Raw genomic sequence first — 27,837 nt, 5'->3', positions numbered from 1 at the left:
CTCCCTCTCCTTTCCTCTCTGAAATCAGTAAAAATATATTCAAAAGAAATAAATAAAGGCAATTTGTACATCACAGCCAAGAATAGCCTATTGGTTTGAAATATTCATACAACTAATATATAGAAACTGGTAGCTGTCTGCAAAAATATTCACTTCCCTCTATGAAAATGACTCTCTCTGATATTTTATATAACATCATAGCTTTAAAAATAAAATATATTTTAAATAATAGTTAACATATGAAGTAGTTATTTTAAATATTATTTGATTTTTATAATGAGTTCATATATTTTAGTAATTTGTTAGTTAATCAGAAAAATTGAGACAGAGAAATGAAGTCTTTTCACAGAAAATCTCCCACTCTTGAAATTGATAAATGATTTATTTTTAAATGTTTTATTTGAAAAATGTAAATAATGTAGATTGTCATTGTGAGGAAAGGCATTTTAGGATTGTTGAAATACTGTGACTCTTTTTCAGATTCTGGTACTCTTTTGTGGAAATTGATTATTATTGATTTTCCAAGTCATCAAGCACATCTTCCTTTGTTATTTTGGTCCAGGCATCTGGGATTTCACCTCTACCTATAAATTTTTTCTTGTATTTTTCTTCTAGGTTTGATCTGAAGTGACAGACAAACCATTTCCAGTATGGCTGGGTGGATGTGTCTGGGGTGATGCTCCATGTGGCATATTCCCCTCCTGCCTGTCGATAGGTCTTATAGGGGAATGAAATGGTGTCATCATCATTCAATATAAATCTTCCATCACTTGCTACCGAACTAGTACAGAAATCAAGGGACAACTCTTCTGTTTTGCTATAGTGCCATCCATTGACAGCTTCAGAACGGTGAAAAGGAACACTGTGGTCTCCATCATGGTTAGGGATTGTGTTTGTACAAATTGCTCCACAGAAGGGACACTGTTTCCAGCAGCCACAGAGATGTTCAGAGAGCATGTTCTGGATTTCAGGAACCATGTCTTCTACAGGCTTACTCAAACACTCCTGTTCTACTGTGATCATTGCGGGATCCAAAGCTTCACTCATGGTTTCTTTGAGAAACTCAATATCTTTTATCTCCTGGTGTTCAATGCTCACCAAGTCTTTTCGTGGAAAGTTTAAGTTACTCCCCAAGTGATCACAGAACAAATCCAACCACCCAGACACAGTGCTGCTTTTATCTTTGGCTATTGCTGTGGATTCATGAATAGCTGAGAGGATGGTATTCTTAAGGTCACCTATACTTGTTTTTAAAAAAGTTCTTATTTTTTTCCTTATCTGGTCTAAACAATATATTTTAATGTGGTTTTGAATGTAATCCTTAAAAAATGATTCGGGATTATGAATGTACTCCCAGTAATCATCAAAATTTTCATTTTCTGCCAGGGAGAGAAGAATGTGTTTCTCCAGGTTAGCCCTGTTTCCATTGAATGCTGGGCAGGTAGCTCGCATGTCCCCAGCAATTTTAGGGGCCATTTTTTGCCAAATCGTGTTGGAGACGGCAGGAGTGAGTTTGTGCCATAGAAAATCAACAAATTCTGTGACTGTGGTTGCTCCTTGACAAGAGATCTTAAAACTCATGAGGAAATCATCTTTCTTGCTTTCCAAATAATTTACAGGATCATTTGCTCTTTTGAATGCCATATGCATCTCCTTAAAATTCTCAGATGCTCTTTGGAATAAACACAAAGATAAGTCAATTTTGTACTTACTTGTAAATGTATATCTGTCTTTAGTGGGTGCAGATTTCACCTCCTCTTCTATTAAGTTCAGGATTTCATGGAAATAACTTGGATCATAATCACATTGTTGCCCCTGAAGGTTTTTAATATTTTTAGTGTATCTTGAAATAATGTGGCCAGTAGTCCTCTTTATGGACTCTTTATCATGTATTTCTAAGTACCTTGGTAATAAACCATACCATCTGCACATTTTGATATGTTTTTCATAATTGATTTCAAACTCCTTTCTAGACTTTTTCTTCAGTATATTCACCATGTCTGTCTCCTGTTTAAAATAGTCCAAAAGGATGTCTTCAGAATCCACATCGATGTTAGGCTCTGTGCCAGGAGGGACAGTTGAGGACACATCACAGACCCATTTACCCCAAAGTTGATTGAATCTGACATGCAGCTCTTCCTCACTCAGTTCTTTATCCTTTACAGTTAAAGCCAATTCTCGGCTTCTTTCCAATAATTCCTTTTCATAACCTGACTTTTTGTTATCTAGTATTTCTTGATTCTTTTTATAACTTATATGTCCCTCGGCTTTATTTTTGCTCTCAAAAATAAGTGCCTCTTTAAGATTTATTAGTTTATTTTCAAAACTTGCTTTCCACTGAATAATGACTTCACTATCTGGATCTTCTTTAAAATATTTTTCCAGTTCTTGCTGGATGGCTTTATATTTTTCTGTAACTGGAGCCTCAAGAGTGCTTGCTGTGACTCTCTGGATTTTTCCATTCTTAATCTGGTTGATGAGCTGGTTCTGCAAGTCTAGCACGTGGCTCCTCAGCTGCCAGGTCCAGGAGTTATACATGGTTTCCAATTTGCTCATGGCCATGACCTCTCGGGTGTTCCTGAAACTGAAGATAAAGTTCTCACTCAGCAGGGCTCTCCACAAATCTTGAACTCGCAATTTCACATCTGATATCTTCATGATGCTTCCCCTAGACTCCTGTTTGGCAGCCATAAGAATTCTCCTTTTCAGATCCTGAACATTGTGGCTGTAGCGAGGATTGGGAGGGGCCATTGGGGGATTGCCATCCCAGAGGTGAGCAAAGTAGAAGATATCAGTATTGGTATCAAATTTAATGATATCACCAAAGCGGGTTACATCTGAGCACTGTTCTTGCTCAGCTGCAGCTGTGGCCATTTCATCTAGTCTCTGCTCTAACCGCCTCCTTCCTTCCATAGTTTGATCTTTAGCTGTAACTTCCCCCACATTCTGATGGACAAAAAGGCAACTTGGGAAGATTTTTACTTGTTTCATCCTCATAAAGGCTTGAACTACTATTTGTAGGATATCTTGCATTTCTGATGGATTTTCCCCAAAAATATTGATCAGAGTCAAGTTTCCAAGTCCAATGACAAAGGTTGCCAACTCATTGTCACGATTATTGGATTTGTTGCTGAGTTCTGGGGCCCGAAGGCCTTCTGTGTCCACAACAAGCACAAAGTCAAAGCCCAGTTCCTCTGTGAAAGTCTCTTCGACCTTCAGGAGCTGCATGTAGGCCCCCCGGGTACACCTCCCAGCACTGACCGTGAACTGCAGCCCAAAAAGTGCATTCAGCAGGGTGGACTTCCCTGAGCTCTGTAGGCCAAGGACAGAGAGAACAAACAGCCGTTTGTTTCCAAGTTTCTCAGAGACCTTGTCAAAAAGAGCTGCCACCCACTTTAGAGGCACATATGAAGCATCCCCATCCATCAGTTCAATGGGAGCCCCAGATATCATCAGATCTGCAGCAATCTGGGGAAGGGAGAGATAAAGGGTATCTTTAGTGGGGGAAACTTCTGCCAGAGCTTCATAGATCTGGCCAACTTCTCTAAGAATTTGCTCAATTCCAAAGGTACAGTTATTAATCTCTGTGGAGATAGCTTCTATCTCTCTTTGCCAGTGTTGGAGGTCAGGGCTCTTTGGTGCCTTTTGCTTTTCTGTTTGTATCAGTGACCACAAATAGTTTTTCTTTTCATTCAGTTGTTCCAAGTGTCCTGAAGTCAGGTTGTCCAAAAACACACTCAGCCATTGCAAAAAGTAGTGTGTGGGTGGAGTTTCTGAATGATTTTGGAGAATTTCAAGAACAGAATGCATCAAGTCATTGAGAGGAAAAGCTCTGGTCAACTGTTGATTCCGTATTCTTTGCTTTTCTGTCTCAATCTCACTCTTGTGTTGTTCAATGCTTCGATTCCCTTTTTCTCTTAGATGATAGAGTTCTTTGTCCTTTTTACACCAACGATGCCATAGGTGTCCCTGAAGGGGTAGTAAGTTTTCCTTTATCTGGGATATATTCACTTCTTTCAGTAGAGCTATTAGGACCTCTGCCTTTTCTCTGGCTTCCTTGCAATCTCTCTGGTCTTCGTCAATAAGAAATCCTTGCTTGCGAGCAATTGCTGCACATTCCTCTAAGCTGAGAACAGTGTCCGAGAGCTCCAGCAAACATCTCATTGTAGTAACAAGCTCTTCTGTTAATTCTGCTTCATTTCGGTTCCTGATTCCTATTATCACTTTTTCATTAGAATTATTGGCTACAGTTTGTTCTTTGTTATCAAGTAAACAAATCAAAGGTCTTGGTGACTGACTCAGATCACGAATAATTTTTCGGTTTTCTTTATTGTCATCAGAAGTTGACATAAGGACAACAAAGAGAGAAGAGACCTCCTGCAAGAAATTGAGTTGCTTCTTATGTTCCTTTGCATCTCCATGGAGATTGGTGAAGGTCACACAGTTGTCAAATCTGTCCTCATCTTCTCCCCCAGGGCAGAACCAGCAGATTTCCACCACTCCCCCCATCAAGAGACAGTCTTTGGTGCTCCCTCTGCAATGTCGGTGGAAAAACACATCATGTTTACGTTTACTGAGAAGACAGTTCATGATCTGGGATTTGGAAGCAGAGAAGCCATTTCCAACTCTTATAAAGGATACAATGGGGGTAGAGACATGACACATCTGCTTATGCTTGTAATTGATCTTCTCCTCTCTTGGTGATTTCCTTGCTTCCTGCCAGCTCCTTCTAATTTGACTGAGAGACCAGAGAGAGAATTCAATTTGAGAACTGCAGGGATTAGGTATGAGAAGAGGGAGTGCAAACTGGCACATGGAAAGTTTGGACAAAATATACTGTCTGGCAAAATTATCTGCACAGTGAAGAATTGCCATCTGAATATCCATAGGGTGAATATGGGGCTTAGGATTAGAGGGTGAAGGATTAGTGGGAGTATTCCTGTCTTCAAGCATGTCTTCATATGGATCAAAAGTCTCATTTTCCTGATTTGAGGCACTTGGATAGACTTGATTCTGTGTGTTTTCATCATTTTTGAAGACTAGGTATCTCAGTTCATAATCCAGCACTTGTAGCTTCTGAAGGAAATATAAGGGAAGCTCCCTTTCAGATCTGGGTCTGCTGTTGTATACAGAAGTTTTGTTGATCAGATGGAAGTTAGCTCTGCTCATCCCTTTTGGGTAGTAATGTTTTAATCCTAGACTCTGTAGTAATCTCAGAAAGGCTGTATCTTCTATGACTTCCCATTTGGTATTTCTATTACCATGTGGTTCATAGGATTGTTTCTTTTTAGGGAACTTACTTTGCAAGTTTTTTCCTATCTCATCTATTTGCAAAGAGGAGATGGTGTCTTCATAATTACCATCAATGAGCAATCTTAAGTCTTTCTCTAAGTTTTTCCAATCATGATCTGCTCCTGATTTGGAGAGGACATGTGCAACTTCCTTTGATAAATATTGACCCAGGTGATGGCTTATTAATACCAAACGTTGTATTTTCTCCTCCGGAGAAACATCTGTGAGTCCACTGGTAGCTGTAAGACCTGTGAGCACTAGGAATGCCTGAGCTCTGTAGGTGCAAATATTTTTGAGTTCCTGGTATTTATCTTGTGCAGTTTGCATTGTATCCAGTAGGAAGTCTAACTCATGAAACCCAAGAGGACACTGAAACGTATTGTTTACCACATGATATCCTGCACCAGCTGCAATGCAAAGTAGCAAGAGGTGTGTGTCTGGCTGCTCTGTTTCTTGGAGGTAATTCAAGAAGCAACCGAGTGACAAACTGACCTCACAAGTGGCCTTTCTCTGAGTTTCCTCCACTTTTTCGGCAGGCTCAGATTTCACCTCCACTTCCATGAGGTCATTCTTGGTTTCCTTTAAGATTTTAATTAGTTCAGATAAACGGGTGATGTTCATAGGCTCCTGGTCTGACTCTGACTGGAAGAGCCACTTCATGATGGAATGAGCCTGAGGGAAGTTACTCACTCTGTAGATGTGAGGATCCAAAAGGCTGCACAACTGAGATTTAATAAACTTAGTTACATAGTTGGAAGACTTTTTGCAAAAGTTAACAGTGTTTACCAGAAAATTCTGCAGACCCCAGTCTGTGAGGCATATGTTAACCCAAGCATCATAACTTTTTATTTTTTGACTCAACATTTGCATGAAATTTATCAGTTTTTTAAGCTGGCTTTTAGGATCAGATACCTCCCAAGATTTCACATCCTCTAGGAAAACCCTAGCCTCCTTTTCAACACTCAGTAAGTCTTCTCCATCCTGGATCTGGGCAGAGATACCAGTCAGAGCAGTGTAGCTATCCTTCAGTAAGCTAGCCACCTGACATGGATCCTTAAAATCACTTCTGTGGTTGGAGAGGATGATGTCCCAAATGGGCACAAGCTGAAGGCCCCGGTCAATGACACTCCAGGTTTGATTACTGGCAACTAGGCCAGCTTTCCACTGGAGAAAGCCATTTGCTTCTGGTGGGCCACCTGTCTGGGCCACAGATAATTGGGCTTTGGTTTGGAGACTTTGGAAGGTTGTGCTTTGGGCGGCTGTTTCTGAACAAGAGTCTGGCCCATCCACATCTACAGCAACTTTCACTCCAAAGCCACTGTAGCTTCCCTTTATGAACCTGTTTAGGATCTCTGCTGACTGTTCCTTTACTTGTTCCAGCTGCTCACTCCGGAAACCCTCTGAAGTGGCTTTCCACCAGTAGATTCCTCCCAGGTGCAGAGGGCCCTGGTTAGCATGAGAGCCAAACCTGTGGAAAAAAGCTTCAGTCCTGCCCCTTAGCAAGGGGAGTCTGTCTTGATCTGCAGGCTCACACAGAAGGTCATCAATGCATTTCAGTTCCTGGAGAGCAGCCTTGGAGAACTGGAGCTGATCCATGGGAAAGTGGCAGGAGGCAAGTGGGACATAGCTGAACTTGGTAGAGCAGAAATAGGAGTGCTCAGAATGTGACTGTCGAGTTTCCTTGGATTCTGAATGTTTGCCGTGGTCCATAACAGCTTCCAAGCAAAGTCCCCAACCTCCGCCCTTGGCTGATGCAGTTACACCGAACCCCAGCTTCTCTATCATCTTGGTGAACATGGATTCTGCTTGAGAAGATGTAAATTCCCAGGTTCCCATTCGTGTGCTGTGCTCAGGGCCAAAGAGTAAGAACTCCTGGGGGACACTGAGTAGCTCTTCTCTCTTCTCTAGAAGGCTCCTGTGGGAGCTGGTTTTGTAAATTCCCTGCAGGGCCAGCCCTCCAGATGCCCATCGCACCAGATCTCTATCTGGAAGGTTTTGCCTATGAGACAGTGTCCTCTCATTGAGGTTGAGTTTTCCCTCCATGTTTTCCATGACTTCTTGCAGGGATTTTTCGGGTGGTCGCCTATTCTTGTTGGGGAGCTCCATTGACCACCTCAGGTGTGTCTTTTCCCCCCTCACTGCCTCTCGTTGCTGTTGTTGCCTCTCTTCTGATTTGAAATATCTTCGCTCCTTCCACATTTGCTTTTCCTTCTTCTTCTTTTTCTTTATCATTTTCCCCTGAGACTCCTGTAACTCTGAAAAGCTAGGTGAGTATGACAGCTTGAGGAGTTTCTCCAGAGCCCTTTTCTCCCAGGAATGTTTTGCTTGGGATTTGAGTTTCTGGAGTTCTCTTTCTTCTACATGTTGTAAGGCCTGGGCACAGCTCACACCAAGGTGTTTCTGCAGCTTTGGCAACCAGTACTCAATTTCCAGTCCTACTTCTCTCAGCATCTCTTGGAGATCTTGCCTTCTTTTCCCTTTGAGAAGGGGCTCATCAGAGGGGGACTTGGATGGGTCCATGGCTGTGGACAGAAAAGACAGTTAGTCCTTGGAAGTGTCATCCACATGTCAAACAATTTGGGAGTATCAACATGCAAGTCTTTGAGGCTTTCTCCTCCATTTCTTTCATTGTTCCAACAAGTGTATTATTGTTTAAATTTTTTCAGTGTGTGTGTGTGTGTGTGTATACAAGATATCTTTGTGGGTGCTCTCAACATGTACAGCTATTTAGTTGCTGGGTGAGTTGCAACTTAATAGTCTGGATTTTGGCACTTTCTATTCCACAAAATCAGTTGTAGGGAGAGCATTGTGTGAAGGTTGCCATTTGAAAATGTACATACTTTGGTAGCTTGATATTTATTTTAAAGACAAGAGGGATAACACCAGTTATTATTCCTCATGTTGTTTCTATCAAACCTGTGTTGAAATGTTTCCCACCTATCTCTGTCACTTCTTATGCCATTTAATGATATCCATGTACTCTCCTGTATTTTATTTTATTTTTTTTAAATATTGTTAGTGATTTAAGAGAGGAAGGGAGAGAGAAAGTAAGAAACAGCAATGAAAATCATTGATTGGCTGGCTCCTGCAGACCCCCACTGGGGATCTAGCCCACAACCCGGGCATGTGCCCTTGACTGGAATTGAACCTGGGATCTTTCAGTTCTCAGGCTGACTCTCTATCTACTGAGCCAAACCAGCTAGGGAAACTCTCCTGTCTTTTAAAATTGTTGATATTATTACATACGTCCCCCATTTTACCCCTTTGCCTCCATCTACCCAGCCCTTACCCCACCCCAGGTTTTTAAAACACTATCACACTATGGTGGGGGTACCGGATGAAAGAAGGTGAGGAAATTATTGAAAGAACATATATATATATATATAGCCCATGAACACAGACAACAGTGAAATGGTGGCCAGAGGAATGAGGGGGAAGGGCTGGGTGGAGGTTTGCAAAGTGTGTGTGTGCAGGGGGAGATGGAGGACATCAGTAATAATGTCAACAATAAAAATGAAGTAAAATAAATGCAGAAAATCACCAATTTACAAAGGCAGGCAGAAAGAGAAGGAAAAAAATAAAAAACTAGAAAGGAATGAATAAGATGGCAATATTCAACACTTACATATTAATAATTTCTCTAAATCTAAACAGACAGAATTCATCAAGCAAAAGGCACAGAGTAACTAGATGATCTAATATAACAAGACACAATTAGACATTAAAAATGGCAGTGGAGCAAGTGGATGCTACACAGAAATGCTCCCAGTACCAAAATGGATTACATCTAAAAGACAAGAACAAAAAACAAACAAACAAACAAAAAACCACACACCATCTTGAATTATCAAATGAAGACTCTTGTGGAGAAAACCATGATAACCAAGGCCAGAAAGTGGAGACTGCATAGAGGCCAGTAGGAAGGGCACAGGCATGAGATGGATGGTTGGCTTCCCACAGACAGCAGCTGAAGTTCCAGAGAGATATCTCAACTGTGAGGGGTGCCACTGAAAACTCTGGGGTCTAAACCACAAGCTGGAAACCCCAGCAGAGAGCACCAGAACTGAGAACGGTGCCCACATAACATCTGGCTGTGTAAAGCAGCATGGTTGCTGTCTGCCAGGGAGAGAGAGCTAGAAATGCAGGCACCCTTTTAAAGTGCCAACACAAAACTTTTGTGTGCATCCTTAGGCTCTGGCAGAGGGAGTATAGAGTGGACTGGAGTTGTGTGAAGAGAAGCCAGGGTTTGGGGCTCTGGAGTTAGAGCTTTGAGGGCAGACACCCTGGTTTCCTGAGCTGAATCATTTCCTCACGCTGTGGAGGACATCTTTTGCAGGCAGATCCTTACTATCCAGGAAGTTTTTGCCTTGGAGGAAGACAGTTACCTCACCCAATTGGAAAACCCCTTGCCCCACCCTGTGGAATTCCTGAGGCCCATTAAGAGACTGAGAATAACAATTAGCCTCCAGGCAGAAGCAATTGTCCTGTCTTGTTGGAAAACCTCTGGCCCACCTGTGGACAATTGTCTTAAACTACTCAAGACTGAATCTAATCAGTCTGCAGCAGAGGTGAGTCTCTGGAGGCTTTGAGTCTTTGCCATTCTAATTAGTCAGAAACAGCATTTGACACTGTCCTGCACTAGAAATTGGGAGGCATGGCAGATTTACCTAATACATAGGCACAAAACCAAACAGGCAGCCAAAATGGGGAGACAAAAACAACAACACCCTAATGAAAGAACAAGAGACTTCTCCAAAAGAAGAGCTAAATGAAATGGAGATAACAAACTTATGAAAATTTTAAAAAATAAATTTATCAAACATGGAGTTCAGGATAATGATGGCAAAGACACTCAACAGATTGAGAAATGATATAGTAACTATGAAGAAAGACATAGCACTAATAAAGAATACAATGGAAGGAATACACAGAAGATTAGGGGAAGTTGAGAATCACATTACCAATTAGAAGATAGGGTAGAAAAAATCCTGCAATCAGAGAACCAAAAAGAAAAAACAAAAAATAGGAGGACAGTGTAAGGGAGCTGTGGGAAAACATAAAACATAACAATATTTGCATAATAGGTGTGCCAGAAGGGGAAGAAAGTGAGCAAGAGATAGAGAATGTGTTTGAAGAAATAATGGCAGAAAACTCCCCTAACGTGGTGAAGTTAAAAGTCAGACAAGTTTAAGAGGAACAGAGAGTCCCAAGGAAGAAGAACTTAAACAAGCCCATGTACAGACACACAATACTTAAAGTGCCAAAAATAAAGACAAAGAGAAAATCTTAAAGACAGCAAGAGAAAAACAAACTGTTACTACAAAGGAGCTCCCATAAGGCTGTCAGCTGATTTCTCTATCAGAATCTCTATAGGCCAGAAGAGAATGGAATGAAATACTCAAGATAATGGAAAGCAAGGATCTGAAACCAAGATTACTATATCAAGTAAGGCTATAATTAAAAATAGATGGTGAAATAAAGAGCTTCTCAGACAAATAAAAAGACCAAAGGAGTTTATCACCAGCAAACGAGCATTGCAAGAAATGCTAAAGGGACTCCTGTAATGAGAAGAGGAAACAGAGAGAGAAACATAGGCATACAGAATTAAAATGGCAATAAATAAGTACCTATCAATAATAACCTTAGGTGTAAATGGATTAAATGCTTCAATCAAAAGACATAGGGTATCTGAATGGATACAAAAACATGACCCAACTATATGTTGTCTACAATAGACCCACCTCATAACAAAAGATTCACACAGGATGAGAGTGAAGGGACGCAAAAAAGTTTCCATGCAAAAGGAAACAAAAAAAGCTGGTGTAGCAATACTTACATCTGACAAAATGTACTTCAAAATGAAGGCCATCATGACAGACAACAAAGGTCACTACATAATACTAAAGGGATCAATCTAACAAGAAGATGTATCCCTGGTAAATATATACACACCATATATATATTCTAGAGAGATAGACAACAGTATGGTCATAGTATGGGACTTTAACACCTCACTGACTTCAGTGGATAGATCTTCCAGACAAAATTTAGCAAGGAAACAGTGATTCTAAATGACATACTGGATTAGATGGTTCAAAAGAACATTTCACCGCAAAGCTGCAAAATATACATTCTTCTCAAGTGCACATGGATCATTCACAAAGATAGACCACATGTTAGGACAGAAAAAAAGTCTCTATAAGTGCAAGAAAACTGAAATCATATGAAACAGATCACAAGAAATGAAAATAGAAATCAACTACAGTATAAAGTCTCAAAAACATTTAAACACATGGAGGTTAAATAGCATGTTATTCAACAATGAATGGGTTACCAATGAGATCTAGAAAGTAAAATAATTACTTGGAAAAAATTTAAAATGAACACACAACAACCCAAAATCTCTGGGACACATCAAAAGCAGTCCTGAGAGGGAAGTTCATAGCACTATAGGCCTTCCTCAAAAAATAAGAAAAACTAATAATAAACTATTCAACCTTACAACTTAAAGAATTAGAAAGGGGACAACAAGAAAAGGAAGGAAGGAAATATTAAAGATTACAGCAGAAATAAATGATATAGAGACTAAAATAACAATACAAAAAAATCAATGAAACCAAGAGCTGGTTCTTTTAAAAGATAAACAAGGTTGATGAACCATTAGCCAGACTCATCCAGAAAGAAAGAGAGACCTAAATAAATAAAATCAGAAACAAAACCAAAGAAGTAAACTCTGACACCATAGAAATACAAAGGATTGTAAGAAAATACTATGAACAACTATATTCCAACAAGGTGGACAATGTGGATGAAATGGACAAATTCCTAGAAAAAATACAATGTCCCAAACTGAATCAGGAAGAATCAGAAAACCTGAATATGCCAATAACAACTGAGGAAATAGAAGCAGTAATTAAAAAAAACTCCCAGCAAACAAAAACCCTAAACTGGATGGCTTCACAGGGGAGTTTTATGAAACATTCAAGGAAGAAGTAACACCTATCCTGCTCAAACTATTCCAAAAATTCCAAAATGAAGGGATACTTCCAAGCTCTTTTTATGATGCCAGCATTATCCCCATCCCCAAAACAGATAAAGACATGACAAAGAAAGAGAACTACAGGCCAATATCCCTGATGAACATAGACACTAAAATCCTCAGCAAAATTCTAGCAAATCGAATCCAACAATATATCAAAGAGATTATACACCATGACCAAGTGGGATTTATTCCAGGGATGCAAGGCTGGTACAATATTCACAAATCAATAAATGTGATACATCACATGAACAAATTGAAAGACAAAAATCACATGATCATATCAATAGATGCAGAAAAAGCATTTGACAAAATCCAACACCCATTTTTTCATAAAAACTCTCAGCAAAGTGGGAATACAGGGAGCATATCGCAACATTATAAAGGCCACATGTGACAAACCTACAGAAAACTTCATATTCAATGGGCAAGAAGTAAAACTATTTCCCCTAAGAACAGGAACAAGACAGGCATGTTCATTTTCACCACTCTTATTCAATATAGTACAGGAAGTGCTAGTCACAGCAATGAGACAAGAAAAAGAAATAAAAGGCATCCAAAGTGGAAAGAAGAAAGTAAAACTCTCATTATTCACAGACAACGTGATATTGTACATAGAAAACCCTAAAGATTCCACCAGAAAACTACTACTAGATTTAATAAATGAATTTTGCAATGTAGCAGGATACAAAAATCAATACCCAAAAATTGATGGCTTTTTTATACACCAATAATGAATTCTCAGAAATAGAAACTAAACAAACAATCCCATTTATCATTACAGAAAAAAAAAAAATTAAGATTCTTAGGAATAAAATAAGCTTAACCAAGGAGGAAGAAGAGCTGTACTTGGAAAACTAAGGATGTTAAAAAAAGAGATTGAAAAAGATATAAACAAGTGTAATAATATACCATGTTCGTGGATTGGTAAAATTAACATCATTAAGATGTCCATACTACCAAACGCAATCTACAGATTCATTGCAATCCCTATCAAAATACCAACAGCATATTTCACAGATCTAGGACAAATACTCCAAAAATGTATATGAAAACAAACAAACAAACAAACAAACAAACAAACAAAAAATCCCGAAATAGCTGCAGCAATCTTGAGAAAGAAAAACAAAGTTGGAAGAATCACAATACCAGATTTCAAGTTATACTACAAAGCCACTGTAATCAAAACAGCCTGGTACTGGCACAAGAACAGACATAAAGATCAATGGAACAGAAAAGATACCTCAGAAATTGACCCAAGCCATTATGATCAATTAATATTTGACAAAGAAGGCAAGAGCATATAATGGAGTCAAGAGAGTCTCTTCATTAAATGGTGTTGGGATACATGCAAAAAAATGAAACCAGACCACCAACTTACCCCATACACAAGAATAGACTCAAAATGGATAAAATGCATGTAAGTTCTTCTCATAAAAATCCGACAAGAACTCACAGGCAGCAAAAACTCAGACATCTCTTGTAGCAATATGTTTATGGATACATCTCCTAGGGCAGTGATGGCGAACCTTTTGAGCTCGGCATGTCAGCATTTTGAAAAACCCTAACTTAACTCTGGTGCCGTGTCACATATAGAAATTTTTTGATATTTGCAACCATAGTAAAACAAAGACTTATATTTTTGATATTTATTTTATAAATGTAAATGCCATTTAACAAAGAAAAATCAACCAAAAAAAGTGTCATAGGTTCGCCATCACTGTCCTAGGGCAAAGGAAACTAAGGAGAAAAATATACAAATGGGACTACATCAAAATAAAAACCTTCCGCATAGCAAAAGAAACCATTAACAAAATGAAAAGAGAGCCCACTGTATGGGAGAACATATTTGGCAATGATACATCTGATAAAGGGTTAATATCAAAAATATAAAAGGAACTTATACAAAATAACAAAAGGAAGAGAAACAATCCCATTTAAAAATGGGCTAGGGATCTTAATAGACACTTCTCCAAAATGGGCATACAGATGGCAGAGACATGAAAAATTACACACAGTCACTGATCTTCAGAGAGATGCAAATTAAAACTATAATGAGGTATCACCTCACACCTGCCAGAATGGCTACCATCAATAAATCAACAAACAAGTGATGATGAGGATGTGGAGAAAAGGGAACCCTCACACACTGCTGGTGGGAATGAAGAGAGTACAGCCATTATGGAAAACAGCATGGAGTTTCTGGCTTTACATTGTCAGGCTCTGTGACCTTGCTTCACTTCCCTGGGCCTCTTTCCCCGTCTGTAAAATGGTCATAGTAATAGCACCCACCTCATAAGGTTGTTGTGAGGGTTAAATGAACTAATGGTACCTATCAATGCTAGCACGTCATGATGTTAACTATTATGATTACATCACCCTGCACAAGTTGCTTGACCTCTTCAAGCCTTAGTTTCCCCATCAGCAGAATGAGGGTGAAGAAAAGAGGGGCTCCAATACAGTACTTTTCCAGGGGCTGTACTGTCACAGAAAGTTCTCTGGGCATCGGCTGCATTTCATTCCCCCTCCTCTCTGCAGGGCGCTGACTTATCTCCACTCTAAGAGGGGGACTCCAGCCACATGGTTGGGTAGGAGGAATGCTGTATGTATGTGTGTGTCTATGCGTGTGTGTTTGTGTGTGTGTGTGTGTGTGTGTGTGTGTGTGTTGGGGCACCCCTGTGCCGGCCCCACTGGTTCACGACAAGTTGAATGCCAGGGCCCACATGATGACAGGAGGCTGGTACTAAGTAATGAGTCTGTCCCCTCGAGCTGTGTGTAGCTACTAATCCCCCTCTTGGAGCAGGCAATGGCAATTTGTCCCGCTGTGCCTGCAGCTCTGGGCCATTTATGACAATCAGGGTCCGCACATACAGGAAGTGCTGACCTTGACCCATCCTCAGTTGCATAAGCCTCACGTGTAATTCATTGTTTTCCTGAGTCCTTGTCACTCTCCCCTCCTTCCTCCCTGGCGGTTACTCAGGAGTATCCTCCTTACCAATGGCAGGACGCACATGGGCTCCTGTCCTCACTCTGTTGCTGCTGAAGTTGTGACCTTGGGCACATCACTTTCCTCTCTGAGCATCAGACTTCTCATTTAAAATGGCCTGGACTTCTGAGTATCCCTTTCCACATCCCAGGATCCCGTTTCCATGTTCTGTGAACTTTCCCCCATGCATGGAGCCTGCCTGTGCTTGCCTGTCCTCAGTTAGTTCAGGTGGGGTCCTTCTCACCCATGCCACAGATGATAAGACGGAGACCTGGAGAGGTGACTTGCTTAAGGCTGCAGAGCCTTGGTTTACACCCAGGATGGGGTGTGCCAACTCCTGGGCTGCAGGTGATTAGGGAAACTTGGATCCAAGGCGTTGGCCCCAGGGCTGCTGGGTGAGCAGTGAGTGAGGATCTGACTTTGACAGGGAGATAACATGGAGCTTCAGACCCACAGTGCCTTGCATTTACCTGTGGGGCCCAGTCACTTGGAATAAACAAGGGAGAGATCCAAACTGCAAATAGGTTTCCATAATAGCCTTGGGAGTTGCTATTTTACTCAAAGCGATAAACATACCCTGGGGTGGGGCCCCCAGCCTCCTGGACACAGACCCTCTGGGCAGGCTGGTTCTTGGCCTGGGTGCTCAGGTCTGCTGCTGGCTTCTGGACTTGAGCAAGAGCAGCATCCCTGAGGGCTGAGAACCTGCTGACAGTGGGAATGCAGTTGGGAGGAGTGTGTCTGGGGGCTTGCTTAGGCCTGGGCAGAAAGTAAGGTGCCAGGAATAGACATCTGTAAGCACCATTCTTCCTGTCACCAGCCCCATGGGAGTAGTCCTAGGCATGGCAGTGATAGAGGATTATGGAAGGAGAGCAGCAGAGTTGGCAGGGAGTGTGGAGATTTTCTGGGGAAAGTGAGGCTCTTGGGGAGACACAGGAAGAGAGGTCATGTCCAAGGTCACACAGTCAAAAAGCGCTCTATTGATTCCAGATGGATTTCCTAAGAAGGCTCTGGTGGTGACATTTAATGGGCCCTTTATTCAGCACACATTTATTTTGTGTCTGTGTACTAGGCTCCCCATTGGGTTCTGAAGTTGTAGCTGGGAGCCAGACATGGGCTTGATCTTTCAAGAGCTGAGTTAAGTAGGGAGACCCAAGAGGTGAATAGATAACTTTGATAGCCAGTGACTGGGGTCTTTGGAGTACAGAAGAGGGACATTTGACTGACCAAGGAGTCAGGAAGGCTTCCTGGAGGAGGGGATATGTAAGCTGTGTTTTGAAGTTGCCATAAGGAGAGAGAGAAGTGACAAAGGAGGCATGTAGGACAGAGCCTTCTTGGCAGAATACACAGCACATGCAAAGGCCCTGGAGGTGTGAGGCAGCTTGGCATGCCCAGGATTGGAGGGCTCTGGGGGATCCTTTATGTGTTGACCCACCCTAGCATGTGGCCACATGCTCCAGGGCTCATCACACCCTATGTGGGAACCTCTACCCTTTCAGAAAAGAGGTTTGGCCGCTCCCAGCCCTTGCTCCTGGGGGAGGTCAGATTGCCACCCCAGCGAGGGTGTGGAAGGGTAGTACTTAGGGTGGGGTCTTTCTCTACCTGAGCTTTTTAACTAATAAGGAAACTGAGGCACAAATAGGTGTTGTTGCAAGGAGCTGGGGTGAAGACCAGAGACCCTGCTTTTCCTTGGCTCCTTGGGCAACTGTCCAGGCTTCAGCAGCTGCTGAGCCTCTAGAATATAGCCCCGTTACATACAATGCCTTAGAAGCCCTTACTAAGTTCCCTTCCTTGACCCCAACCTATTCCAGGTAGACAGCTGGACATACATGCAAATATGTGTGCACTGAGAAGTTCTTTGCGGTGTTTAGATTCCTGGGATTTGAGGATGAGAGCGCAGTACCTTTTAGATCAGTGGTACCACAGCCACCTGCCCTATCACCTGCTCAGAAGGAGGATTGCCATATACTCTTCAGTGGAAAAGGATCCTGAAGACCAAATATAGACTGATCCTACTTTCATTTTCAAAAGATCTCACAAGAAAAAAAATCTTATAGAAAGGATGTACAGCCAATTTAACATTGATTATCTCAAGATGGTGGTTCAGATGGGTTTTTATTTTATGTTTTTTGTTTGGCTCACCTGATTTTTAAAAAAAATGTATTTCTTGTGTACTCATTGTGAAATTCTCATGCAATTTAAAACAGGGGGAGTCCAGCCGGCATAGCTCAGTGATTGAGTATTGACCTATGAACCAGGAGGTCATGGTTTGATTCCCAGTCAGGGCATATGCCCAGGTTGCAGGATCAATCCCCAGTAGGGGGCATGCAGGAGGGCATCAATGATCTCTTCCATTATTGATGTTTCTATTTCTCTCTCCCTCTCCGTTTGTCTCTGAAATTAATTAAAATATATTTTTTAAAGAGACAAAGACTGTAACTATATAATACTAAACTGATCAATCCACCAAGAAAATGTAACCATCGTAAACATATATGCATCCAATATTGGAGCACCTAAATATATATATAAAAAAAACTCTTGGTGGACTTTAAGGGAGAGACTGAAATCAATACAATCATAGTAGGAGATTTTAACAACCCTCTTACATCACTGGATAGATCTTCCAGACAAAAAATCGAAAAGGCAACAGACACCTTAATTGACTCAATATATCAGATGGACTTACTTGATATTTATAGAACATTTCATTCCAAAGCAGCAGAATAAAAATCATTTTCAAGGGCACATGGAACATTCTCAAAAATAGGCCATGTTAGAATACAAATAAGTCTTAACAAATTCAAGGTGATTAAAATCATATCAATTATCTTTGTGGATCATAAAGGCATGAAACTGGAAATTAACTACAATAAAAACATCAGCCTGGCCTGTGTAGCTCAATGGTTGAGTGTTGGCATTTAAACCAGGAAGTCACCAGTTTGATTCCAGGGATGTGGGCTCGATCCCCAGTAGGAGGCATGCAGAAGGCAGCTGATCCATGATGTATCTATGCCTGTATCCCTCTACCTCCCTCTCTCTCTAAAAATCAGTAAAAACATAATTAAAAAAAAGAAACATTGAAAATATTCAAACACATGGAGGCTAAATAGCATGTTGTTAAACAATGGATGGATTACCAATTAGATCAAGGAAGAAAAATAATTACCTGGCAAAAAATGAAACACAACAAACCCAAATCTATGGGACACAGCTAAAATAGTCCTGAGAAGAAAGTTCATAGCATTACAGGTCTACCTCAAGAAGCAAATAAAATCTCAAATAAACATTTTCCCCTTACACCCAAAAGAAGTAGGAAAGAACAATAAACAAAGCCCAGAGTAAGTAAAAGAGAAGATATAATAACATCAGAGTGGAAATAAATGACACAGAGACTGAAAAATACAACAAGACAAAAATCTATGAAACCAAGAGCTAGTTCTTTGAAAAGATAAACAAGTTTGATGGACATTTAGCCAGACTCATCAAGAAAAAAAGAGAGAAGACCCAAATAAATAAAATCACAAATCAAAGAAGAAAAGTGACAGAAATAGAAAGGATTGTAAGAAAATACTATGAATAACTACATACCCACATCTTGGACAGCCTGGGTGAAATGGACAAATTCCTGCACACATATGATATTCAAAAACTGAATCAGGAAAAATAAAAAAAGAAACGGAATAGACTGATAACTAATAAAATTGTAACCAAAAAAATAAGATTCATAGGAATAAATTTAACAAGGAGGTAAAAGAGCTATATTCAAAAAACTATAGGATATTGAAGAAAGAAATGGAGAAAGATACAAACAAGTGGAAGCATATACCATGTTCATGGATAGGAAGAATTAACATCATTAAACTGTTCATACTACCCAAAACAATCTATAGATTATATACAATTCCCATTAAAATACCAATGCCATATTTCATTCATCTAGAAAAAATATTCCAAAAATTTAAAAAGTCCTTGAATAGCATCAGCAATCTTCAGAAAGAACAAAGTTGGAGGAATCACAATAGCAGATATCAAACTATACTGCAAATCTATTGTAATCAAAACAGGCTGGTACTAATATAAGAATAAGCATATAATTCAATGGAAAGGGCAGAGAACCCAGAAAGCAACTCATGCCTTTATGGTCAATTAATATTCAAAAAAGGAAGCAAGAGCATATAATGGAATAAACACAGTCTCTTTAATATACTATAAATGGTGTTGAGAAAATTGGACAGGTACATGCATAAAAATGACACTAGACCACAAACATATGCCATACAGAAAAATGAACTCAAAATGGATAAAAGATTTAAATGTAAGTCACCAAGACATAAAAGTCTTAGAAGAAAACATAGGAAATAGAATCTCAGGCATCTTGAGTAGTAATATTTTTACCAATATATCTTCTAGAACAAGGGAAACAAAGGGAAAAATAAATAAATGGAACTATATCAAACTAAAAAGCTTCTGCATAGAAAAAAAAAGTCACAAAATACACACACACAAACATCAACAAAATGAAAAGAGAACCCACTGTATGGGAGAACATATTTGCCAATGATACATCAGATAAGGGGTTAATTTCTGATATATATAAAGAACTTATACAACTCAAAACCAGGAAGACAAATAGTCAAATTGAAAAATGGGTAAAGGAACTAAATAGACACTTCACTAAAGAAGACATAAAGATGACCAATAGATATATGAAAATAGGCTAAACGACACCAATCACGAGAGAGATGGCAATTAAATCTACAATGAAATATCACCTCATACATGCCAGAATTTATCATCTATACTAATAATAGAGGAATATGCAAATTGTCTGGGATGCCATCACAGTAACAACTGAACAGCAGGCTGTGTGGGGCAACCAGGCAGGTGGGGGGGGGGGCAGTTGGGGGTGACAAGGCCAGTGAATGGGGGGCAGTTGGGGGTGACTGGGCCAGCAGGCAGGGACAGTTGGGGGCAATGAGGCCAGCGGCGGGGAGGGCAATTGGAGGTGACCAAGCCAGCAGACAGAGGCAGTTTGGGGTGACAGACTTCAGGGAGGGCAGTTAGGGGTGATCAGGCAGGCAGGCAGGTGAGCAGTTAGGAGCCAGCGGTTCCAGATTGTGAGAGGGATGTCTGACTGCCTGTTTAGGCCATATCCCTGGGATCAGGCCTAAACCAGCAGTCAGACATCCCCCCAAGGGGTCCCGGATTGAAGACGGTGCAGGCTGACCTGAGGAGACCCCTTCCCCCCGCCCATGCACAAATTTTGTGCACTGGGCATCTAGTCAATAAATAAACAAACAACAAGTGTTGGAAAGATTGTGGAGAAAAGGGAATCCTTGTGTACAGCTGGTGGGAATGTAGACTGGTGCAACCACTCTCAAAAAATGTATAAGTTTTCTAAAAAAATAGTATGGAGTTTTCTCAAAAAATTAAAAATGAAGCTGCCTTTTGACCCAGCAATCCCACTTCTGGGTATATATATCCTAAGAATACCAAAACACCTATTAGAAAGAATATATGCACTCCTATACTCCTGGCAGTGATATTTACAATAGCCAAGATTTGGAAACAGCCCAAGTGCCCATCAGTAAATGAATGTATAAAAGAGTAGTGTTACAATTACACAATGGAGTACTACACCCCTATAAAGCAAGAAGAAACTCTTATCCCTATGACATCATGGATGGACCTGGTGATTAATATGCTAAGTTAAATAGGCCAGTCAGGGAAAGACAAATACCATATGATCTCAGTAATATGTAGAATCAATGAATAAAATACGCAGATGAGCAAAATAGAACCAGAGACATGGATACACGGGAGAGTCTGACAGAGGTCAGAGGGGATGGGCGTGAGGAGGTCTGGATAAAAGAAGGTGGAGAGAGTAGCCAAAGAACATATATACATAGCCCAGGACACAGACAACAGAGTGGTTAAGGTCAGGGGAGGGGTGGTGGGGCCTGGGTGGAGGTGGGCAAAGAGGTAGAAAATGGAGGCTGTCTGTAATATGTCAACAACTAAAATAAAGAAAAAAAAAGTAAAAGCCAAACTAAAGAGTGAAATGAAATGTTTGTAATACTTATATCTGGAAAAAGGACTGGTATTCCGATTACATAAATACTTTTGTTCTCTAATATGTAAGAGAATGCAATAAAAAATGAGCAAAAAGTTTGAACTGACAATTCATAAAAGAAGATATTAAATGGTCAACATGAAAAAATGGTCAACATATTTACTCATTATGGAAACACAAAACTGCAATGCGATAACTAGTTAGGATGCCTTACATTAAAAAGACTGACAGTATCAAATGTCAGGGAGGATGTAGGCCCACTAAAAATCTCATACACTTACTGGTAACCACTTTAAAAGATGTTTGAAAATTTCTTAAATAGTTAAATATGCACCTGCCATACAACTCAGATATATCACTTCCAGGTATCTACCCATGAAAAAGAAAAATATATGTCCATAAGAGATTTGGGAGAAGATATTCATAGCAGCTTTCCCCCATAATTGTTTAAACTGGACATTCCCTAAATAGGTAAACACATAAATAAAATATGATATACAATGACATACTACTCAACAATAAAAGTAGATAACTGCTTATGCATGCAGCAACCTGGTTGAATATAAAAATTATTATGCCAAGTGAAAGAAGCTATCAATAAAATAATACATGAGTGTATTATTCCATTTTTATAAAATACTAACAAATTTATTGCAACAAAAGGCATAGCAGTGGTTGCCTGGGGACTGGCAGAGGGAGGCAGAAATAGCAAAGAGTGCTAGGCATTCTTTGGCATGATGAAAGTGTTTTGTATCTTAACTGTTGGAATTTTTTCAAGGTTTCGATGGTTTCAACTAGGAAAAATTCATCAATGTATACCTTAAATAGGTGCATTTGATTGTGCATAAGTTATTTCTCAATGAAATTAACATCCTATATAATAATCCTATGTAATAAAAGGGTAATATGCAAATCGACTCAACAGAGGAACGACTGGTTGCTATGATGCACACTTACCACCAGAGGGCAGATGCTCAACCAGAAACAGGGCTCACGGCTGGTGAATGTAGCAGCAGTGGCAGCAGCCTCTCCTACCTCTGCAGCACCACTAAGGATGTCTGACTGATGTCTTAGGCCCGCTCCTGCTCCTGGACTGCAAGAGGGTGCAGGCCAAGCTGAGGGACCCACACCCCCAGTGCACAAACTTCATACACTGGGCCTCTAGAAAAAACAAACAAACATATTTTAAGCCAGCTAGAAGAACTCACATGATACCATCTTCTATGTGACCTTTCACTGGGGGTTCATAGAGCCCACTTATATGGGGTATATGCTCACATTAGACATGACATTCCTGGAACGAGTGTAACCCCATATTCTAATTTGCTTTCAACTAGTGAGACTCTGGGACTTTACCTGAAGTATTCTGAAGTCAGATAGCAGGAGAACAATTTTTCCCTTCCCACAGTTTTTTTACATTTTTGTCCTTGTGTATCTAGTGATTAGTAGTAAATTCCCAGGCTGCAGTTGAAGCATGAGGCATTGTTTTGAGGACAGAAAGGAACTGAACTGGCCCTTGTACAGGAGCATCTAAGTGCTTGGAGGGAGTGTGTGTAAATCATCGAGGCGAGTGAAGAAGAAGGTTCAATCCCTGGAGGCCCAAGGGAATGAAACCCTTTCAGCTCCAGTCTCAGACAGAGATGTGGCTCTCACCAGCAGGGGCCATGCTGTGGGGGGGATATAAATAAGTGCATCCCAAATTGCACCCACCTTCTTTCCAAACCTCTTCTTATTCTCTAACACACTCATCCAATTCCCATCTAACTAGTGTCTCAGGCCCCAAACAGAGTCATGTTTGACTCTTCTCTCTCCTCTGTCCTTACAATCAGATATGACATCATCATGATTTTCAATCTAATTGACTCACACTCATTGATCTTTTTTCAAATGTATCAATATGCTGGCAGGGGAGCAGTTAGGTGTCAATCAGGCCAGCAGGGGAGCGTTAAGGGGGAGATCAGGCTGGCAGTCAGAGTTGTTAGAGGCAATCAGGCAGCCAGGCAGGCGAATGGTTAGGAGCCAGCAGTCCCGGATTGTGAGAGGGATATATCCTGAGGCGTCCCAGATTGGAGAAGGTGAAGGCTGGGTTGAGGGACACCCCCCGACACCACCAGTGCACGAATTGGGTGCACCGAACCTCTAGTTCAACCACAAAAAGAAGGAAATCTTGCCATTTAACATAACATGGATGAACTTGGAAGGCATTATGCTAAGTGAGGTCAGTCAGAGGACAGGTATATCTCACTTGTATGTGAAAACTAAAACAAACAAATAGAAACAAAAACAAAGGCATTCACAGAGAACAGATTGGTAGATTCTAGGGGTGGGGGTTGTGGGGGTCAAATGGGTAAAGGAGATCAAAGGATACTAACTTACAGTGATAAAATGAATGAATCCTGAATATGTAATGTACAGCATGGTGACTCTAGTTGACAATAGTGTATTACTGTATATATTTCAAAGTTGCTAAGAGAATAAAACCCTAAAAGTTCTCATCATAAGAAAAATGTTGTAACTATTGTGGCGATGGATATTAAGTAGACTTATTGTGGTGATCATTTTGTTATATGCATATATCAAATTGATATGTTGAACAACAGAAACTAATATAATATTATATGTCAATTACAGCCCAATAAAAAATTAAACAATTTTTTTTGTTTGCCTCTACATCTGTGCCTTCTAAAAAAAACACACATTAAAAAAAATCAGAAAGACTTATCTGTTGTGGCAGGATAATAAGAAGCTAAGAACATTCCTGGGCAAGTGGCATAGGGAAACTGAAACAAGAAAATTAAACAAGGACAAACAATTTGAACAAATTACAGCTAGGTTGTGAATGGCAAGAGCTTGTCTTCTCCATAGAGTTGAGAGCAAATAGTTCATACCTCTCCTCCCTAACCAGAGAATACATAGCTTAAATCACCCTGATCTGAGAAATAGAGAACAGAGACCCAATTAATGCCATTTGTGCCAGTTAAACCCAAGGACAAATGAAGTTAGGGGAATAAAGGACAAAAACCCCATAAAAGCCAGACAGACACAAGATAAAAGTAATGATCAAAGAATGACCCCAAACTCAGTACATTAAAAATGCACCTATAAACTGATGAATATTCTGCTGAAACCCTCCCCTAATATTCTTGCCCTTAGATAAAAGAGAGAGGGAGAGAGAGAGAGAGAGAGAGAGAGAGGGAGAAAATGTCCAGGAGAAAGACTCACTGTGAGTTCTCTCTAGAGCAGTGGTTCTCAAACTTCTGGCCCTTTAAATACAGTTCCTCATGTTGTGACCCAACCATAAAATTATTTTCATTGCTACTTCATAACTGTAATGTTGCTACTGTTATGAATAGTAATGTAAATTTCTGATATGCAGGATGGTCTTAGGCGACCCCTGTGAAAGGGTCGTTCGACCACCAAAGGGGTCGAGACCCACAGGTTAAGAACCACTGCTCTAGAGCATGCCCTTGCCCCTTCCCCCTAAACTCTAAGGGTCCCCACGAGACTTGCAACCAGGAGAGAATAGGGCAGCGGCAGCTCATCCTGACTTCCCAGTGAGCTAAGAGCAGCCTGCCTTGGTTCACTTCTTTCCTATGTTTCTAGGGAGCGAAAGGAGAGCACCGCCTAGCCAGCCGTGGGCAAACTACGGCCTGCGGGCCGGATCCGGCCCGTTTGAAATGAATAAAACAAACAAAAAAAAAGACCGTACCCTTTTATGTAATGATGTTTACTTTGAATTTATATTAGTTCACACAAACACTCCATCCATGCTTTTGTTCCGGCCCTCCGGTCCAGTTTAAGAACCCATTGTGGCCCTCGAGTCAAAAAGTTTGCCCACCCCTGGTAGACTCTCTCCTGTTGCTTCTTCTACCCTAAGTTCTTCCTGTGTCTCACAGTCCCCAGCTTTAATAAGCATTCTCTGAAAATCACCTGGACTCGTGTTGTGAAATCTTTTCTATACAAAGTCAAGAACCCCCACACTACAGGCTGGCCTGAGGCAGACTTGCTCTAGGCCATCCAGGCCCATCCCTGTCCAGTCACATTATTATTCCCTTTGTATTTGGAGATGCTCTTTGGATATGTTGGATAAGGATGTAGAATGGCTCATTGAATTAGAAACTCATCCAAATTTCCTGGCTCTAGCCTTTTTGGGGTATCCATCCACTACTGATGGGGGAAATGGTGATGGAGTCACCTTTAATGTCTTGGAATCCCATTTTTCTCATTTCTCCCCCTAAATAAGTTCCTGTAAGATACTTATTGAACATTGGGCATTAGTTTGCCCTATTTATTTGACTTATTTTTATGAAAGCTGTTGAATCTGTTATCTCTCTCCCTATTGTGGTCCATTGTGGACATTGCATCCTGAAACTCACACTTAAATCATTTATTTACAAAATTTTAAAAACTCTTCATTGGTTTAGGATATCATCACATTACTTGGCCATGGCTCTCAAGGCCTCTCATAATCTGGCCATAACCCAATTCCTACACAACCACTCTTTTTCTTCTTCCTAACTTTCTAGCTCAGTTTCTTCTCTTAGAATCTACACTCTGCCATCTCTCCTCAACCTCACAGTTGTCTTAATCCTGTAAATTGAGAGGATACAGAATACATGTGGCACTTTGGCAAGTGCATTGTTTTGAGCTGAAGGCAATTAAGACCCAGCCAACTCAGGAAAAGCTTTTAACCTCTCTTTTAACTGCTAGAAGAATTACAGAAGGGACCTATACCAGGAAGAGAGCTATCGCTAGAGATACATTTATATGTCAAAAAGACTTATCTGCGTGGCACAGTAAACATTTTTTAACCAAACATTTGCTCTTATCATTCTGTGAATTGTCTTTCCCCCCTTTGAAGCTCCAGACTCCTACACCCTTCTCCTTAGCTCAGGATGGTGTATGAGCCTCAATTGCCTGCCTGCCTTTGAATTTTCATGTGTTTTGAAGGCTTCTGTATATACATAATTATATTTGTTTTTTTCCTGTTAATCTGTTTTCTGTCAATTTGATTATTAGACCAGTCAACAAAACTGGAAGGAAAGAAGGGGGTGTAATATGTCTCCATCAGTAAAGGTTCTGGAACATGTTGGACTCTCTGTTTAACCCTCTGTCACTGCTTAACTCTGTAGCCTCAGGTTTGCTGATGACCCAGAAAGCTGGAATGCCACCCAAAGAGAAAGGTCATGTCCCCAGGAAGGAGGTTAATGTAGGTACAGAGTGTGGGTGTTATCTGTTAACTTGGAAATGCATTGTTCTTTCTGGTGATCTATGTGATACCCACTATATGCTTTCACTGTTAACCCCTATGGAGAAGAGACCCTGTCCTTGCAGGGTGCGGATTTATTCCCTGCCAGCCACCACTGGGAGCAAGCAGCTGCTTTGCCCGTGTATGTAAGTTTCTCCTATTAAAGCTCTAATGAATTTGAATAAGGCTACAGGTCAGTTCTTCAGAATCAAACCTGAATTTAGACTTTCGGGATTTCCCCAACTGGCTTACTGCACAGAAGCACCATGACCCATATGACTTATAGATAAGATTCACCCATGTCCCTTTTCACTTATAATGAGACCAGAACCAAACCATTTAATCATGATTTTTTTTGTCTCAATAAAGATGAACTGAGCTCTTTGCCTCCACTGATCAATCACAATAAACTGCTTGCAAGTAAACCTTAATTCAGCTTCTCTCCTTTCTTCTGTCCCCTGAACTTTCACCTACCCTCCTGCTGATCCAGTCAACAACCCTTCTTTATAGATCCTGCCTAAGAGTCAGCAAACCTCTGGGTCAAATATTCCCTTTTACCCCACTCCCTCCTCACCTGTTCTTCCCTGTGAAGACAGTTCCTTTCTTCGTGGCCTGTGAGATGCTTGCAGCTCTATGGCTGGGTTGTTTTCCACATCACAGTAGTCTCCTTCCCTTTACTGCAATAATCCTGTCAAATGAAGTCTCTTTTGACTTGTCTAGATTATTTTTATTTGATAATACAGTTTGCCAAATTGTTTCATTGCCTGTTGAATAGTTTACTCCCTTTTACCCAGATTTCGAGCTGTTTTCTGTGTGTGTGTTTTGGAGCAATGACTGTGCCAGATTCATGTAGTGTTCTAGGATGTCTTAATCTGCTGTTTCTCTCACTGTTCCCTATGGCTATTTCCATAAATTTTTGTTTCTAGTTTAGTCCTTGAGTCTGTCTTTGTCTCCCCATTTTCCTCCTTCTTCACTTACCTGTCTCCTTGAGGTCAGCTCCTGTCTTCAGATCACTCCAGAGAGCCCTGCATGGAGAGGAGGTTCCTTCCCAGAGCCTGGTAAGCTGCTGACTCTGACCTCCAGCTGAGACTTAGGCTCTGCTGTGGTTGAGGTGCCTGAATTTATAGTCCAAGAAGGATGAAAAAAAGTGGTTTCACTTTTGGTTTTGCTGGTTTTTATTTTCTTTCTAAAAAATCAGC

At 40.6% G+C, this 27,837-nt stretch overlaps 1 protein-coding gene and 1 long non-coding RNA gene across 7 annotated transcripts in view; both read right to left on the bottom strand.

Annotated features, from left to right (window-relative positions):
- LOC139017246 (uncharacterized) overlaps nucleotides 1–27,837 on the bottom strand; it is a 211,667-nt gene that overhangs the window by 52,950 nt on the left and 130,880 nt on the right. The window lies entirely within an intron of this gene.
- LOC139017243 (interferon-induced very large GTPase 1-like) lies at nucleotides 364–27,837 on the bottom strand. Of its 6 annotated transcripts, XM_070425394.1 has the most exons (4): nucleotides 27,617–27,837; nucleotides 27,213–27,326; nucleotides 22,348–22,551; nucleotides 364–7,814 (listed from the first exon to the last, which is right to left on the bottom strand). In XM_070425394.1, the coding sequence occupies exon 4, from the start codon at nucleotides 7,810–7,812 to the stop codon at nucleotides 511–513; it is 7,302 nt and encodes a 2,433-aa protein (XP_070281495.1). In that variant the 5' UTR covers nucleotides 7,813–7,814; nucleotides 22,348–22,551; nucleotides 27,213–27,326; nucleotides 27,617–27,837; the 3' UTR covers nucleotides 364–510. The 6 variants fall into 6 exon arrangements, with proteins under 6 accessions (XP_070281495.1, XP_070281498.1, XP_070281494.1 ...); XM_070425397.1 differs by lacking the exon at nucleotides 22,348–22,551; XM_070425393.1 differs by lacking the exon at nucleotides 27,213–27,326.

Source organism: Myotis yumanensis, unplaced genomic scaffold, assembly GCF_028538775.1.
Source record: "Myotis yumanensis isolate MYYU_CA2020_CCGP unplaced genomic scaffold, mMyoYum1.0.hap1 SCAF_10, whole genome shotgun sequence".
NCBI classification, from domain to species: Eukaryota; Metazoa; Chordata; class Mammalia; order Chiroptera; family Vespertilionidae; genus Myotis; species Myotis yumanensis.
This window is presented reverse-complemented; position numbering and strand designations above follow the sequence as displayed.